We start from the raw sequence: 19,488 nt of genomic DNA on the forward strand, positions 1-19,488 counted from the left end.
CCCATGGAGGCAAAGGCTCCCTCCGGGGAGGAGCCAAATGTCGCACCCCTTGAACGAAGGTGCGAATTAAGGAATGAGACGCCACAGGGCGTTGAAAAAGATTAGCCAGTGCAGAAACCTGGCCCTTTATCGTGGCCAACGCCAGGCGCTGGTCCACACCAGTCTGGAGGAAAGCCAACACTCTCGATACCGAGTACGAGCGAGGGGAGAACCCCCTGGACTCACACCAGGCGAAATAGGCTTTCCAGGTACGGTAATAGATTTTACCAGATGAAGCTTTCCTAGCCTTGATCAGGGTAGGAATGACCTCTGGGGAGAGACCCCTGTCTCTCAGGACCTGGCTTTCAACAGCCAGGCCGTTAAAGCCAGCGACTGTAAAGCAGGATGGAAGATCGGTCCCTGAGACAGTAGATCTTCCCGCATTGGCAGCCACCAAGGAGGCGCTACTGCCAGGTGAGCAACGTTGGCGTACCAGGACCAGCGTACCAGGACCGGCGTGGCCAGTCCGGCGCTACCAGAATCACCAAGTTCGGTTCCGAGGCAAACCTGCGAAGGAACCTGGACAACAACTGAATCGGAGGAAAGGCATACATCAGACGATACTGATGCCAAGGGGCCACCAACGCATCCGAGGCGTCTGCCCATGGATCGTGCGTTCTTGCCACGAACCTTTCCACCTTGTGATTTAGCTGAGATGCGAACAGATCCACGTCTGGGGATCCCCACTTCGCGCACAGCATTTGGAAGACCTCCGGGTGCAGGGACCATTCCCCCTTGTCCAGGGTCTGGCGGCTCAGATAGTCGGCCTGCCAATTCTCCACACCCGGAATGTGAACTGCTGAAATTGCCGGGACATGAGTCTCAGCCCTAGACAGAATGTCGGTCACCTCCCGGGCTGCCCGGGCACTCCTGGTGCCCCCTTGGTGGTTGATGTAAGCCACCGCAGTAGCATTGTCCGTCTGTACCCGAACAGGACGGCCCCGAAGTCGATCTGACCACCGGAAAAGACAGAGCTTGATCGCTCTTAATTCCAACATGTTGATCGGAAGGGAGGACTCCTCCCCCGACCAAGTGCCCTGGGCAGACAGGTTGCCCACCCCAGCCTGACAGGCTGGCATCCGTGGTAATCACCGTCCACAGTAACAGACAGAAAGATTTTCCTTCCAACACAGCCAGGGACTGAAGACACCACAGAAGATCCATTCTGGTCCGGCGACTCAATGAGACACTCAGATCCAAGGACTGAGGTAGTCTGTCCCACCTGGCCAGGATCTCCACTTGAAGAGACCGTGTGTGAAACTGAGCAAAGGATATCGCCTCGAAGGCCGACACCATCAACCCCAGGGACCGCATGCAGGCCCCGAGTGACGAGGATGGCTTGTCCCTGAGGGACCTGATCTCGTCCTGTAAGGTCCGGAGCTTGTCCTCCGGCAAGAACACCCTCACCTGAGCAGACTCCATGACCATACCTAGATAGGGAAGACGAACCGAAGGAGACAAGGTCAACTTCTGTACATTGATGGTCCATCCGAACTCCTGGAGCGTCTGTACCGTAGTGGACAGATCGCGCAACAGGGTCTGGCTGGCACTCGATCTTAACCCTCCTCTTGTGTTAGGGTCAAAACTGACCCGTTTTCAGGTTTTGAATGTCTATAAGTATCACATAAATTTGTTTATTGCATCAAGATTTTTTTTACTTTGTCAGGAACCTCTATTTAAACAATGTAATAGAAAAATAATCCTTTTCACTAAATTATAAAATACTGTGGTGAAAATGAAGACGTTCATGGTGTTAGGGTCAATTCTGACCCAGTTATAATATAGGATTTTAGGACACTAATAAGTGCCAAAACTGAAATCATAAACACTCTCTCTGCTTAGTAACAGTGACAGCCAATCCCCTCTCAACCCTGTGAGCTGTAGTTAGGGAGGGGCCTATCTCTTTTCCTGCTTGTCTGCTTCTCTAAATAAAGTGAAGAAACATAGGACAAATTCATTTCAGAGTTGCTGACTTTATTTTACCATTTTTTAAATTTGACAATGAGAGGTATGCTATCAAAAGAAAGGTCTAGGGGTCACACCAAAAATATTAAAACCAATCTTTTCAAGGATAAAGAAGCCTAACAAGGTAACCAAGAGGTAAGAAACAAATTTGATGATAAATAATTATTCAGAGGGTATTTTATGGCTGATTTAAAACACGGGTCAAAACTGACCCTAACATCATGGATAGTAACGGAATTCTAACATAAGAGGGTTAAGAGGAGATCGTCCAGATATCCCAAGATCGCAATGCCCTGTGCCCTTAGCAGGCCCAGAACAGGCGCCAGCACTTTCGTAAAGACTCTTGGAGCCGAAGCGAGACCGAAAGGTAATGCCACAAACTGATAGTGGTCCTCCGCTATTGCGAACCGAAGGTACCTCTGGTGACCTTCGAAAATGGGGATGTGCAAGTACGCATTCTTCAGGTCTATAGAGGCCAGGAATTCCCCTGGACTCAGGGAGGCCACCACCGAGCGGAGAGATTCCATACGGAACTTCCGAACGCGCACGAATCGGTTCAGCGCTTTCAGGTCGAGAATAGGACGTACCTTGCCCTCCTTTCTGGGCACAGTGAACAGATTGGAATAAAACCCCCGAAACCAGTCCCGATGAGGCACCGGGACAATCACCCTCTGGGCAAGGAGGTCCTGCACTGCTTGACGCAGGTCCTGCAGGCGCCCTGGGGTCAAATGAAGATTTGAGGGAAAGAATCTGTCCGCCGGCCGGGAAAGAAATTCGATCTTGTACCCTGATCAAACGATTTTCTGAACCCACCTGTCCGGAATTTGGAGCAGCCAAGGTTGGATGAAACCGCGCAAACGTCCCCCCACCCCTGAATTGGGTGAGAGCGTCCCTTCAGGCAGAGGCGGATTGACCCGCTGCACCGGCATTGCCGGACTTCTGCTTGCCCGCCCAGGGCTTCTTCTGGCTACCCTGGCCCCTGAGGGGCTTGCCCTTGGTTTGATTCCGAAAGGCACGAAAGGACCCTTGATTGGGTCGAGAGGCAGAACCCCACTTGCCAGGAAAGGACTTGTTCTTCGGGTTTTGGGGCAGCATCCCGTGACGCCTTTAACCAAGGTATCCAACGCCTCGCCAAAAAAGCAAGAACCTGCATAGGGAAAATCAGCAACTGTTTTCTGTGATGTCTGGTCAGCCGACCAGCTCTTCAGCCAGATTAGGCGACGGTTAAGCACCGCAACACTAGACAGGCGTGCTACCAAAGGGGCCTCATTTAAGGCCGCATCGCACAAATACATGACTCCTTGGTGAATTTGATCCACCATAGCCAGCGTGGCAGAATCAGACGCGAGGTTGCGTCTAAGCACCTTAGTCCAATCAGCCACCGCCTGAGCCACCAGAACGGACGCGAAAATAGGTTTGAGCAAGGAACTCGCCACCGTGTAGGAATGGCGGGCAAGAGACTCCACCCTCCTGTCCGTGGGATCCCGGAACACCGGGGTCTCCTCAGTAGGAATCAAGGTAGCCTTGTTTAACACGGCCACAGTGTGAGCCACCTGTGGAGGCACACACCAGCGTGAGTCCGTAGCCGGCGCAAACGGATAAAGCAGTTTAAACCGACTAGGTATCGTGAATGGACGTTTTAAATTGCGCCACATTTCATTCACAGTGTAATGAAACTCAGCGGGGCAGGGAAAAACCTGCGCCGACTTGCGGGTCCTGTGTGTACCAAAAGAGGACACAATGTCCGGAGGACTGGGCTCATTCTCCAAGTGTAATGTTTCTTTAGCAGAAGAAATAAACTCATCCATAGTCGCGCGTTCTTCATGCGACCCCGGGGGAGAATCATCAACCCCCTCCACCTCCGCCTCCCCCTCAGACCCCAGTGGGTCCAGGGATGAGCGAGACCCTGAAAAGGGCACGCCAGCCACATCACCATCTGAATCAGATGAGGAAGACAGTCTAGGCCTTTTCCTAGCAGCTCGTTCAGCCATTAGCACCTCCATTTTGGACACTAAAGACGCCACTACGGCGGCCAAATCAGGTATAACAGGGGCCACAGCAGGATTGGGGTCTCCCACCAGGGCTGGAGGGAATTTGCTGTCCTGAGATTCCATTGCCCAAGTTATAGAACAAAAGTGCAATAAAAGGTACTGGCCCTTTAAGATCGCTGCGGAGTGCGCAGCCCACCGCTATATGTACAGTGAACAAAGACCCCCAAAAGGAGAAGAAACTGAGCCAGAAAGGACAAAACAGAGAGTTATGGAAGAGACAGTCTGCAGAGCCCCCACAGAGTGTTACCACATAGATCGCTGCTTTAGAGGAAAAGGAAGTGAGGTCACCAGAGGCTGAACTATAAGCTGCAAGACCCAGGGAAAATGGCTGCCCATAGAACTGAATGGGAGGCTTCGGCAAGATGGCCGCCGAACATGTGCTCGGAACATCAATCTGCCACACACAAGATGGCGCCGGATGGCGCCAAAACAGCATGCAAATAAGCCCATAGTGAAGCCAGACATGCTTGCCCATAGTAAAAATGGCGGACCGCACGGTTTTTACCCGCTGCGGCCACCGCACACGCAGTCTGCACCCCCAAAAACACCACAGTGACACAGGGGAAGGGGCCCCCAAAACCACACAGCACTGCAGCGCATGTACAAGCGACCCCCGCAGGGATCGCATCAGGGAGCCCCACACAGGCACAGACATGGGGAACACACAGCAACACAGGACTGCCACCCCAGACAGAGGCCCCACACAGAAAGTACTTACCTGTACCAGATGGCGTGGGGTGCCTCTATGAACGGAAAGCCGCTGTCCTCATCTGACAGGGAATGCCGTTAGCCAAGAAAAGGACACTGCAGCACCGCAGATGTGTCCAGTGAGGTAGACACCTCACAGGCTACATCCCTGCTGCGAGCAAGGATGGGTCGTTCATAATGCCAAGACGAACACATGGCCGAACGCTCGATGGCGGGCTGGGGATCCCTCTGACCCTCTGCCCTGGAGAGCCAGGGCGGCTAGTCTGATTCCCAGCTCCGCAAGAATCCATCTTCATCCGAAGATCCGACTAAACTAAGCTGACAAAATAAACAGCTAGTAAAGCAGAGAAAAAAAACTGACATTTTTAAAGAAAAATCAAAGAAAAAAAGATTAGAAAGGCTGAGACTGAAGCCCCAGCACAGGGAAGCCTGACTACTCCTGAAGCTAGGCAGAGACAAACTGAGTTGGGAGGGATCACTGCAGGGGGTATTGACCAGTGGGACAGCCCCCATGGGTGTGTCTATGCTAAATACTTTTGTTTTTTGACTAAGTCTTATGCCTAGCTACTCCTGCGGAGCGAAAGTCAATACCCAATAGTGATGACTTAGAGGTGACGGCGACTGTCGGAGGACGTAAGAGAAATTTAATTTTACATATTTTTTTTTTGGGGAATTTCATATAAAAAAAAAGTGAAAACATTGTTATTTTTTCAAAATTTTCGCTATTTTTTTTGTTTATAACGCAAAAAGTAAAAATCGCAGAGGTGATCAAATACCACCAAAAGAAAGCTCTGTTTGTGGGAAAAAAAGGACGTCAATTTTATGTGGGTACAGCGTCGCACGACCGCGCAATTGTCCGTTAAAGTCACGCAGTGCCGAATTGCAACATACCCCCTGGTCAGGAAGGGGGTAAAATCTTCTGGGGCTTAAGTGGTTAAGCACAGTATGGCCATATGGTGTGACCAAATCCCCAGATTTCCTTTATAAGAGCCGGTGTTTTTAAATAGCCTTGCAAGATTTGAAAACCAATTTTTTCTGTGTATGTGTGCGCTATTATATGTTCAATTTGCCTGAATACAATGACATCATCATCCCTTCTTTCTCAATTGGCTGGAAATATATATATTCATTTTACTGGTTGAGGTTAGCCACATAGAGAAATATGATTTTTTGTATTTACCGTTTACTACCTCCATTTCTTGGAGTTTATTAAGAAACATGGCATTCTGAAACATTTGGGTTTTACAGCCACCGACAGGAGGATTTGGACCCCGGCAAATGATTTAGAGATGATTGGGATGTACACTTGAGGGATGGGCATAAAATAGTAACAAAACACAAACACGCCCTCATAACCAAGCAAATAACCCGGGAGATCTCTGCTGCTTAAACAGCTGCCTGAAGAACCCCATGCCCAAAGCCCAAGAGGCACTTACAGATCGAGCAGGAGGAGCTTTACCAGGGAAGTGTGGAACCCGATCCTAAAGCGGACGTTCAGCCAAAAACTAACAAACTCTAAACCTACTCACAGCCACATTCTAAAACTAATCTATCTAACCCTGCAAAAATGTACTTCCCTATTCTGCAGCCACTCCAGTCCCGTGCTAAGCTGTCAGCGGTGGCTTCTCTGTGTAGGCGGGTGCAGGAGAGGCAGCCGACAGCGGAAGCCCCATAGTAACTCTATGGGTGACGTCACTTCCCAGCCGTTGTCGGTTCTCTCCCGCACACTGAAGACTGGATTGGACCGGCTTCAGAAAAGTATAGTGATTTTTGCTTTACAGGGTTAGATTAGTTTTAGAATGATGCTGAGGGTAGATTTAGAGTTAGTTTTTCCTGAACCTCTTCTTACCCCTTAACGCCAATGTAACGCAAATTTGCGTCCTTCGGCTTCAAGGGGTTGTAGCGGGGTGATATGCAAATGCAGGTTCTTTTAGTGCAGACAGTTGGCTTTCTTGTGATAACAAGCAATGTGGCTAAGCAGCCCTTCGGCCGTTATCATAAGCAGCGGAAGGGGACACCGGACACCCCGCCCCAACCGCCGCTCCACCCGGGTCTTTGCGCAAACCAATCAAAATATGCTTATTGCGATTTTTTTTTACCAAACATATGTAGCAGAAAACAAATTGGCCTAAAATGTTAAAAAAGTTTGATTTTTACATTTTTTTGGGGAATTTTATATAAAAAGATGTGAAAAATATTGTTATTTTTTTCAAAATTGACGCTCCTTTTTTGTTTATAGCGCAAAAAGTAAAAATAGCACAGGTGATCAAATAGCACCAAAAGAAAGCTCTATTTGTGGGGGGAAAAAGGGATATACTGTACATTTAATTTGGGTACAGCATCGCACGACCGCGCAATTGTCCGTTAAAGTAACGCAGTGCCAAATCGCAAAATATGGCCTGGTCAGGAATGGGGTAAATCTTCCGGTCTTAAAGCGGTTAAAAATACGCTCATTGAGAATTTTTTTGTCAAAGACATGTAGCTAAATACATTTTGGCCTAAATATATGACAAAAATTGAATATATTGGATATTTTTTAACTGTCAAAGTAGAAAAAACTGAATTTTTGTAAAATCTTACCGTAAAATTCCTTTCTCTGAGTCCTCTGACAGTAGCCGCCCCTCATATAGTCTTCACCAATGGGTATTGACCTCTTATCCTCAGGAGCAAGATAGGCATAAGACTTGTTAAAAACAAAGTAATTTACATAGACACACCTGTAGGGGGCTGTCCCACTGGTCCAATACCCTCCTGCTATCAGCAGTCCCAACTCAGTTTGGTAGCAAGCAGTTAAAGTCCAAAAAACCCCAAAAAAGGGGTGGGGGCGACGACTATCAGAGGACTCAGAGACAGGAATTTTACGGTAAGATTTTACAAAAATTCAGTTTTCTCTTACGTCCTCCGACATTCGCCGCCCCTCATATAGTCTTCAATTTCAAGTTCCAATGGGACGTCCCAAAGCATTGTAGACATGAGGGGTGGGAAGCTCAACCGTCACAAAGGCACACAGCACCCAGGTCAGAGAAAGGAACCTTATCTGAACAGAAAGGAAATCCTCTGGGAACCAAAAGCTCAACTGGAGCAACAACCCAGGAAAGCAAATAAAAAACAAGGGGGAAACAACCCAAACAGCCAGGGACCTGTAAAAAAACCAGGGGGCCCTTAAGGCACTGCTGCACACAGAACTTTGCGGCCAAAGTTTAAATTAGCCCTAGTATCTCTTAAAATAAGTGTTACATCATTGGGCCCCTTGAAAATAGTCGTAGGGTCTGTACATTTTCTAGTGACTAACACTCTGCTTTTTAATATATGGCTTCCCTCTGTATATATATATATATATATATATATATACACATTTTTTGAAATTACTCTATATATTCCCTTTACATATATATACTTTTTCCTATATCTCATATATGATTTCTCAAATAGCTTCCAATTATCCTTTATATTAACACATTTATGATCCTTATATAACACCACTTAAATGTAATCTTTGCCTAATAATTTTATACTTTTTACACTAAATGGTTTTGGTTTTTTATATATTTTTTTATGTATTTATGAGACACTGGACTAATGTATGATTATTTGTCATGAAACAGTTATGCACATGTGTAATATATAACAAGGGGTTTGTGGTCCCTACTCACCTACGGACATTTCTATATGCTTTTAAATGTGAGTACTTTTAATACTTTTTAATAAACACAACATTGTTAAAACGGTACATCACTATATTAGTGCTTCTTATCTTTGCATCATCGGACACTTTTACACCATATGGAGAGCTGCCTTTGATATTCCTTATCGCTTGCATATACATTCATGGGAGAGAGGAAGCAGGACTAACCCCAGGAGAAGTGGAGAGTGTAACCGGGCTATACCGAGGGATTTCCCCTAAAGTTACAACGCTGGTTACCCCTGTAGGGGTGCCGCTCTCTGGTGAGTGCGGGCTTTATTGAGAGGGGAGCACGGATTTCCTCACCCAGCACCCACATCCTGAAACCACCACTGGGATTCACTTCTCTCTTCCAAGAGGATTTTTTTGCACTTTTAAAATTTATTCTATATATTTCATCTATGGAATCTTTGTGAAACCAAACATTTTTTATGGACTTCTTTACTGGATCACTTAAATCACGAATTTAGTTATATCACATATTAATTTATCTAATCACCAGATATCACTTATTTATTGACGTTTGCTTTTTAGGTTGTATATCATCACTTGGGAATTTTTTTTTTTTTTCGACACCTTTACTATTTATTTATTTATATTCCTGTACTTCACCTGGTATCAATCACTATATATTTATTATATTTCTCACTTGGGAAACCTTTATATTTATATTCCAAGTATTTATGCAGCACCACCATTGCCACCTAGTGTTTAAATTTACTTATGTTTTTTAATTAGCACTAGCCACTTCAATTTATTTTTCACCACATCACCTACTAATGTTTTATCACAGATAATATTCTTGTATTTTATCTATTTATTGGTTTAGGGCAATTGTCCTCAGTCACTTTATTTCTGCACCATATCATCTATTAATGTTTTATCATAAATAACGTTTGTGTATTTTACATATTTATTAGTCTAGTGCAAATTGCCCTCAGTTGGTGGGCGTTTATTAATAACATCATTTGTGTATTTGATTGTGGTGTACTGCTTACATTTGTGTATATAAGGAACATTTTTTCTCCCATTTATTTATTTATACTATTTGGCAGCGCCAACTTACCCTATTACTTTACATTATCTGAATATAGCTTTATACTATATTTTTGGGGTAGGCTGCAGCCAACCAGTTTCATTTAATCTTATCCATTTTGCGCGGAATTTTTCTATACCAACACTCCTTCGGATGCTTGGGATTCGCGCACAGCGAAGGCAAAACTATATCCTCTTTAAGGTGAAAATCAGAAACCACCTTAGGAAGAAAAGATTGGTTAGGTCGCAAGACCACCTTATCCCTATGAACCACCAGGTAAGGCGAGCGGCAAGACAAGGCCGCCAACTCCGACACCCTGCGAGCAGATGTGATCGCAACCAGAAATGCAACTTTTCTCGTCAGCAGAGCCAAGGGGCGCTGAAAAAGGATCGCCAGAGCAGAAACCTGGCCCTTAATCGTGGTCAACGCAAGGCGCTGGTCCACACCAGTTTGGCCAACACCCGCGCCACCGAAAAGGAGTGAGGATGAAAGCCCCTGGATTCACACCAGGCAAAATAAGCCTTCCAGGTACGGTAATAGATCTTACCGGACGAAGCCTTCCTAGCCTTGAGCAAGGTAGGAAATAGGAATGACCGGCGACGAGAGACCCCGATCTCTCAAGACCTGGCTTTCAACAGCCACGCCGTCAAAGCCAGCGACCGTAAAGCAGGATGGAATATCGGCCCCTGAGACAGCAGATCGTCTCGTAATGGGAGCCGCCATGGCGGCTCGACGATCAGTTGTATGATGTCCGCGTACCAAGACCGGCGCGGCCAGTCTGGGGCCACCAGAATCACCAACTGCGGTTCCGAAACCAACCTGCGAAGGAACCTGGACAACAATTGAATCAGGGGAAAGGCGTAAATCAGGCGATACTGATGCCAAGGCACCACCAGCGCATCCGAGGCATATGCCAGAGGATCGCGTGTTCTTGCCACGAACCTTCCCACCTTGTTGTTTAGCCGGGATGCGAACAGATCCACATCCGGGGTTCCCCCATCTCGCACACAGTAGCCGGAAAACCTCTGGGTGCAGGGACCATTCCCTCTGGTCCAGGGTCTGGCGGCTCAGATAGTCGGCCTGCCAGTTCACACCTGGAATGTGAATCGCTGAAATCGCCGGGACATGAGTCTCGGCCCAAGTCAGGATCATGGACACCTCCTGGGCCGCCCGGGCACTCCTGGTGCCCCCTTGGTGATTGACGTAAGCCACCGCAGTAGCGTTGTCCGTCTGCACCCGCACAGGGTGGCCCCGAAGCTGATCCGACTGCACAAGCACAGCCTGATCGCTCGCAGTTCCAAGATGTTTATCGGCAGGGAGGATTCCTCCTCCGACCAAGTGCCCTGGGCAGACAGAACGCCCAGCACGCCACCCCAGCCCGACAGGCTGGCATCCGTGGTGATCACCGTCCACAACAACGGCCGGAAGGATTTCCCCTCCGTCAGAGCCGGGGACTGAAGCCACCAGAGAAGATCTACTCTGACACGGCGGCTCAATGATATCCTCCTTTCCAAGGATTGAGGAAGCCTGTCCCACCTGGCCAGGATCTCCGCTTGAAGAGATTGCGTGTGGAACTGTGCAAACGGTATAACCTCGAAGGCCGATACCATCAGTCCCAGGGACCGCATGCAAGTCCTGAGCGACGAGGACTCGTTGTCCCTGAGGGAACTGACCTCGGTCTGCAGAGTCCGGAGTTTGTCCTCCGGTAAAAAGACCTTTGCTTGGGCAGAGTCCAGAACCATTCCCAGGTAAGGGAGATGAACAGAAGGGGACAGAGTCGACTTCTGCATGTTGATGGTCCACCCGAACTCTTGGAGCGTCTGGACGGTAGTTGACAGATCGCGTAATAAGCTCGGGTTGGCACTCGATCTTAACAGGAGATCGTCCAGATACCCCAAGATCGCAATCCCCTGCGACCGCAACAAGGCCAGCACAGGGGCCAACACTTTGGTAAACACCCTTGGAGCCGAAGCGAGACCGAAGGGTAACGCCACAAACTGATAGTGTTCCTCCGCGATTGCGAATCGGAGGTACCTCTGATGACCCTCGAATATGGGGACGTGTAAATACGCATCCTTGAGATCGATGGAAGCCAGGAAATCACGGTCCACCGCGAGTCCGTAGGAGACGCGAAAGGGTAACGGAACTTAAACCGTTTTGGTACCACAAAAGGGCGCTTTAAATTACGATATTGTTCGTTCACCGTTTCGTGAAACTCAGCGGGACAGGGAAACACCTGTGCCGCCTTCTGGGTCCTGCGAGTCCCAAAGAAAGACTGCTTACCCGGCGGGTGCGGCTCATCCTCTAGATGTAGTGTATTCTTAATAGAAACAATAAGCGCAGACACAGCAGCGCTTTCTTTGGCCGTTTCAGGTAAAGAATCATCCCCATCATCCTCCTCCACCTCCCCCTCAGAAGGAAAGGACTGGGACCCCTTAGGGGGCACACTGTGCAAGGCAACCATATCAGACTCAGAATCAGAGGAAGGCAAAGGCCTAATTCTCTTTCTAGAAGCCCGCTCTGACATCAACAAGTCCACTTTGAACACTAAAGTAACAAGTGCAGCAGCTAGAGAAGGAGAAGAATCAGGAGTACCTGAATCATTAACCAAAGCTGGAGGAAATTTGCTGTCCTGGGACTCCATGATAGCACACAGACGCTGGCCCTTTAAGACGTGATCGCGGCGCCCACCGCAATATACTGCCAGCACAAATACACCCCACTGAGAGAGGAAAGACACCGAAAGCAGAGGAATATCCCCAAAAATAGCAAAAAGGACCCCCAGGAGTGTTACCACGCAGCTGAACGATCTCTCTTCATGCAGGAAAGGAAGTGATGTCACACCACTAGAGGATCAACAGGTTTTGAGCTCAGGGAAAATGGTTGCCTTTTGAAATGAATGGGAGGCTCCGGGAAAATGACCGCCGAACATGTGTACAGCAAAAACACCGTGCCACACGCAAGATGGCGCCCGAAGGCGCCAAAAAACACTACATAGAGGATCTGCAGAAGTGCCCACAGTGAAGCCAAGCAGCGCCCACACCTAAAATGGCGGACCCGCAGTTTTTTTACACCGCAGCGGTCAGCACCGCATGACTGTTCCCCCAAGCACACTGACAAAGTGGACAGAAAAATAGGGACCCCCACGTAGCATAACATGCACCAGCAGCCCCCGCAGGGACCGAGAGGGATGCGAGCCCCCGGCCACAGACATGAGGGGAGACAGACACAGCAGAATGTAATCCCCAGACAGAGGCCCCACACAGATGTTACTTACCACTTCACAGGGCGTGGGTGCCTCCAGATCGCGGGAACCCCCTACCCCAGAAGGCGGGGGGGGGGGGGGCGGTCGCCAAGAACAGGATGCGTCGCATATTGAGGCTTCCCAGCGAGGTAGCCACCTCGCGGGCTTTTGCCCCTGAGGACAGGGGCAGGTCGTTTGCTAGGCCAGGGCGCACACATAGCCTGCTAAACGCTCGATGGCGGGCTGGGAGTTCGTAAGATACTCTGTCCTGAAATGTCAGGGCGACCAGTTTGATTCCCAGCTCCGCAAACGCTGGTAGTCTTCCGGAGAACTGACTAAGCGCATAGAAATAAAAAGCTAGTAGTGAAAAGAAAAACACATTGCAGAAAATAAAAGTAATAAAACAGAAGAAAAGCTGAGACCGTAGCCCCAGCACAGGGATAGCCTATCTTACTCCTAACTAGGCAGAAGACAAACTGAGTTGGGACTGCTGATAGCAGGGGGGTATTGGACCAGTGGCACAGCCCCCTACAGGTGTGTCTATGTAAATTACTTTGTTTTTAACAAGTCTTATGCCTAGCTTGCTCCTGAGGATAAGAGGTCAATACCCATTGGTGAAGACTATATGAGGGGCGGCGACTGTCAGAGGACGTAAGAGAAATATTATTTTTTCAAAATTGTCAGTTTTTCTACTAATATCGCAAAAAATGAAAAGCGCAGAGGTGATCAAATACCACCAAAAGAAAGCTGTTTGTGGGAAAAAAAGGAGGTAAATTTCGTTTGGGTACGGCGTTGCATGACCGCGCAATTGTCAGTTAAAGTCGCACAGTGCCAAGTTGCAAAAAGTGGTCTGGACGTAAAGCAGGAAAATCCTCCGGTCCTTAAGTGGTTAAAGGAGCCGATTTAAAGCGGAGTTCTGGCCTGTTTTGCATCTTTAGTGATTCCTGGAGTGCTCGCTATGCTGATCAACAATTGGGCATTTTCAATTTTTCTTGGGGGTCCCTTACCTTATTTTTAGGGCATTTTTAATTGTACTTCCTTCTTCTCCCCCCTCTATGGCCACGACCACCGACATCACTTCCACCTTTGCATTGCATCCTGGGAGCTGTTTGTGATCACTCCCAGGAGGCCGGTGTTCCGTGAGAATTACCTACCCGTGAGAAAAACCTACCCTCGTCACTTCCGGTGCTCGGCACTGTATGCAATGCGGCGGTTACATTAAAACAGCTGTGCTGAAATACGAGTCATCTCCGCTCCTGTCCCGGTCACTTCCCTGATCTCGGATAGTAAATATAAAAGCGGCGGCGGGTGTATGAAAACATAAATCACGGAGCCGAGAGCCGCTTTTATATTTACTTGCCGAGAGCAGGGAAGTGACAGGCACAGGAGCGGAGATGACTCATATTTCTGCACAGCTGTTTTATGTAACCACCGCGTTGGTAGGTTTATTTCACGGTACACCGTGATCGTTTCATACTAGTGCGCAGCGCACTAGTAAGCTCCTCAGTTCTTCCATTAGGTATCCGGGGCTCTGAGCATTCGCACTGCTGCGCTGCTCAGCTGTTTCTGGCCGGAAGTGACGAGGGTAGGTTTTTCTCACGGGGTAGGTAATTCTCACGTTACACCGGAATCAGGAAGAACTCCCAGAACACTCCCTGGAATCAGGAAGAAGGACACAGCAGATAACACTGCGGCTTCAGATGCCCACATCTAAGATGGCTGCGCCCAAACAGCGTTTTTAAAAGTAAGATTTTGACACAAATCTAATACCATACACCTTGTAATTATGAGAATAGCGGTTCTGTAAAGGGCGATGGATTAGTATTATAGGGGTATTTTTAGTTAACCAGTTACCGCCCGCACCATAGCCGAAAGACGGCTACAGCGCGGGCTCTAATTTCTGGGAGGCCGTCTTTAAACGGCCTGCCAGTAACAGGCTCCCTGCGCGCTCCCGGGAGAATCTGTGTCGGCCGTGTCCCTTGGACACAGCCAATCACAGATCGTGGTGAATGGCCAATCACAGCGGCCATATACCACGTGATCGGAAACGTCCAATGAGAGATGATCTCAAATGTAAACATATGAGATCATCTCTCATTGTCAGCTCTCCTTCCTCACACAGAGACTGCGTGTGAGGAAGAGCAGAGCCGATCAGCGGTTAGGGGACACAGAGAAATGTAATCAGGGCACAGATCACCAGTGCCCTGATTACATAAGAGGGAAATAAAATGCCATAACTGCCCACCATCAGAGCCCACAGTGCCCACAATCAGTGTCCATAGTGCTGCCAGTCAGTGCCCATCAGTGCCTGCTCATCTAGGCACTGATGGGCACTGACTAGCAGCACTATGGGCACTGATTGTGCTGCCCATCAGTGCCACCCGTCAGTGCTGCCCATCAGTGCCACCTCTCAGTGCCACCTATCCGTGTCTATCAGTGCGGCATATTAGTACCTCCTCATCAGTGCCACCTCATCAGTGCTGCCTCATCAGCGCACATCAGTGAAGGAGAAAAATGTATTTATTTTCAAAATTTACTCACAGAAAATAAACATTTTTTTTTTTTTCAAAATTTTCTGTCTTTTCTTTTTTTTTTGTAAGGAATAAAAAACCCAGAGGTGATTAAATACCACCAAAAGAAAGCTCTACTTGTGTGAAAAAAATTATAAAAATGTCATGTGGGTGCAGTGTAGCATGACCGCGCAATTGTCATTCAAAGCGTGAGAGCGCTGAAAGCTGAAAATTGGCCTGGGCATGAAGGGGGTGAAAGTGCACTGTAGGCAAGTGGTTAAAAAAGGTATTTGAGGCCGGAACTCCGCTTTAAAGAAAAGCATTCTGAATGCTTTTAAATGCAAAGGAGGAATTTGGGGTCCTGCAGATCTCTCCATAAAGAGTACCTGTCAGTGCCTATTACTGTCACATTCCCCCCGATCCCTCCATAAAGAGTACCTGTCACTGCTATTACTGTCACATCCCCCCCCCCCCCGATCTCTCCATAAAGAGTACCTGTCACTCCTATTACTGTCACATCCCCCCCCCCCGATCCCTCCATAAAGAGTACCTGTCACTGCCTATTACTGTCACATTCCCCCCGATCCCTCCATAAAGAGTACCTGTCACTCCTATTACTGTCACATTCCCCCGATCCCTCCATAAAGAGTACCTGTCACTCCTATTACAGTCACATTCCCCCCAAACCCTCCATAAAGAGTACCTGTCACTCCTATTACTGTCACATTCCCCCCAAACCCTCCATAAAGAGTACCTGTCACTCCTATTACTGTCACATTCCTCCCCGATCCCTCCATAAAGAGTACCTGTCACTGCCTATTACTGTCACATTCCCCCGATCCCTCCATAAAGAGTACCTGTCACTCCTATTACTGTCACATTCCCCCGATCCCTCCATAAAGAGTACCTGTCACTGCTATTACTGTCACATTCCCCCCGATCCCTCCATAAAGAGTACCTGTCACTGCTATTACTGTCACATTCCCCCCGATCCCTCCATAAAGAGTACCTGTCACTGCTATTACTGTCACATTCCCCCCGATCCCTCCATAAAGAGTACCTGTCACTGCTATTACTGTCACATTCCCCCGATCCCTCCATAAAGAGTACCTGTCACTCCTATTACTGTCACATTCCCCCCCATCCCTCCATAAAGAGTACCTGTCACTGCTATTACTGTCACATTCCTCCCCGATCCCTCCATAAAGAGTACCTGTCACTCCTATTACTGTCACATTCCTCCCCGATCCCTCCATAAAGAGTACCTGTCACTCCTATTACTGTCACATTCCCCCGATCCCTCCATAAAGAGTACCTGTCACTGCCTATTACTGTCACATCCCCCCCCCTGATCTCTCCATAAAGAGTACCTGTCACTGCTATTACTGTCACATTCCCCCGATCCCTCCATAAAGAGTACCTGTCACTGCTATTACTGTCACATTCCTCCTCGATCCCTCCATAAAGAGTACCTGTCACTGCTATTATTGTCACATTCCTCCCCGATCCCTCCATAAAGAGTACCTGTCACTCCTATTACTGTCACATTCCCCCCGATCCCTCCATAAAGAGTACCTGTCACTGCCTATTACTGTCACATTCCCCCCGATCCCTCCATAAAGAGTACCTGTCACTGCTATTACTGTCACATTCCCCCCCGATCCCTTCATAAAGAGTACCTGTCACTCCTATTACTGTCACATTCCCCCCGATCCCTCCATAAAGAGTACCTGTCACTCCTATTACTGTCACATTCCCCCCCGATCCCTCCATAAAGAGTACCTGTCACTCCTATTACTGTCACATTCCCCCCGATCCCTCCATAAAGAGTACCTGTCACTCCTATTACTGTCACATTCCCCCCGATCTCTCCATAAAGAGTACCTGTCACTCCTATTACTGTCACATTCCCCCCGATCCCTCCATAAAGAGTACCTGTCACTCCTATTACTGTCACATTCCCCCCGATCCCTCCATAAAGAGTACCTGTCACTGCCTATTACTGTCACATTCCTCCCCGATCTCTCCATAAAGAGTACCTGTCACTCCTATTACTGTCACATTCCCCCCGATCCCTCCATAAAGAGTACCTGTCACTGCCTATTACTGTCACATTCCCCCGGATCTCTCCATAAAGAGTACCTGTCACTCCTATTACTGTCACATTCCCCCCGGATCCCTCCATAAAGAGTACCTGTCACTGCCTATTACTGTCACATTCCCCCAGATCCCTCCATAAAGAGTACCTGTTACTCCTATTACTGTCACATTCCCCCCCCCCCCGATCTCTCCATAAAGAGTACCTGTCACTGCTATTACTGTCACATTCCCCCCGATCCCTCCATAAAGAGTACCTGTCACTGCCTATTACTGTCACATTCCCCCGGATCCCTCCATAAAGAGTACCTGTCACTGCCTATTACTGTCACATTCCCCCGGATCTCTCCATAAAGAGTACCTGTCACTCCTATTACTGTCACATTCCCCCCGATCCCTCCATAAAGAGTACCTGTCACTGCTATTACTGTCACATTCCCCCTGATCCCTCCATAAAAAGTATCTGTCACTGCCTATTACTGTCACATTCCCCCCGATCCCTCCATAAAGAGTACCTGTCACTGCCTATTACTGTCACATTACCCCCGATCCCTCCATAAAGAGTACCTGTCACTGCTATTACTGTCACATTCCCCCTGATCCCTCCATAAAAAGTATCTGTCACTGCCTATTACTGTCACATTCCCCCCGATCCCTCCATAAAGAGTACCTGTCACTGCCTATTACTGTCACATTACCCCCGATCCCTCCATAAAGAGTACCTGTCACTCCTATTACTGTCACATTCCCCCCGATCCCTCCATAAAGAGTACCTGTCACTGCCTATTACTGTCACATTCCCCCGGATCTCTCCATAAAGAGTACCTGTCACTCCTATTACTGTCACATTCCCCCCGGATCCCTCCATAAAGAGTACCTGTCACTGCCTATTACTGTCACATTCCCCCAGATCCCTCCATAAAGAGTACCTGTTACTCCTATTACTGTCACATTCCCCCCCCCCCCCCCAATCTCTCCATAAAGAGTACCTGTCACTGCTATTACTGTCACATTCCCCCCTGATCCCTCCATAAAGAGTACCTGTTACTCCTATTACTGTCACATTCCCCCCGATCCCTCCATAAAGAGTACCTGTCACTGCCTATTACTGTCACATTCCCCCCGATCCCTCCATAAAGAGTACCTGTCACTCCTATTACTGTCACATTCCCCCCCGATCTCTCCATAAAGAGTACCTGTCACTGCTATTACTGTCACATTCCCCCTGATCCCTCCATAAAAAGTACCTGTCACTGCCTATTACTGTCACATTCCCCCAGATCCCTCCATAAAGAGTACCTGTCACTCCGATTACTGTCACATTCCCCCTGATCTCTCCATAAAGAGTACCTGTCACTCCTATTACTGTCACATTCCCCCTGATCTCTCCATAAAGAGTACCTATCACTCCTACTACTGTCACATTCCCCCCGATCCCTCCATAAAGAGTACCTGTCACTGCCTATTACTGTCACATTCCCCTGATCCCTCCATAAAGAGTACCCATACCTCCCAACCGTCCCGGAATCCGCGGGACTGTCCCGCAATTTGGAGTGAGTCCCGCGGTCCTGGGCTGAAGTCCCGCAAAATCATCTGGCCGGCCATCTCTTCTCCCCCCTCCTCCTCCCAGCTCCGCCCCCGTCTTCGGCTCCTGCCTCTCAGCGCCGGGATCGCTGCGGCGGGAAACAATTAGAGGAACTTGTCTGTCAGGGAAAGATAACTCTGCGGCCGCCTGACACTGTAGTTAAAAAGTGCTTTCCGCTGCTGGAGAGGGCATGGTTTCTGTTCCATGCTGCAGCGGGCACTCCTGCACTTTTTAACTACCGTCTGTGTCAGGCGGCCGCGGAGTTATCTTCCCTGTCCCTGACACATTACAGGAAGTGCTGGTGAGAACAGGACCTGCGGACGGGACTCGGGAGCAGCCCTGGAAGAAGAGGTACGGGCGGGACTCGGGAGCACTGCAGCCCTGGAAGAGGTACGGGCGGGACTCGGGAGCACTGCAGCCCTGGAAGAGGTACGGACGGGACTCGGGAGCACTGCAGCCCTGGAAGAGGGCCATTGTAGAGGGGAGTTTGTGAGGCTCAGACTACAATATCCAGCATGTCTATGGAGGAGCTCTCCCCCCCCCCTTTCTCTTCTCTCCTCCCTCCCTTCCC

General features: G+C 48.6%; 1 protein-coding gene across 1 annotated transcript in view; it reads right to left on the reverse strand.

Moving 5' to 3' along the window:
* Window positions 1–19,488, reverse strand: part of DRC4 (dynein regulatory complex subunit 4) — a gene marked incomplete at its 5' end in the record, with an annotated part of 112,314 nt that overhangs the window by 12,229 nt on the left and 80,597 nt on the right. Inside the window, 1 exon segment of the mRNA XM_082271062.1 lies at window positions 11,765–12,049. Within this exon segment, the coding sequence (XP_082127188.1) occupies window positions 11,765–12,049 (285 nt within the window).

The sequence above is a fragment of the Pelophylax lessonae genome (genome assembly GCF_965119305.1).
Source record: "Pelophylax lessonae genome assembly, chromosome: 10".
In the NCBI taxonomy this organism is placed as follows: domain Eukaryota; kingdom Metazoa; phylum Chordata; class Amphibia; order Anura; family Ranidae; genus Pelophylax; species Pelophylax lessonae.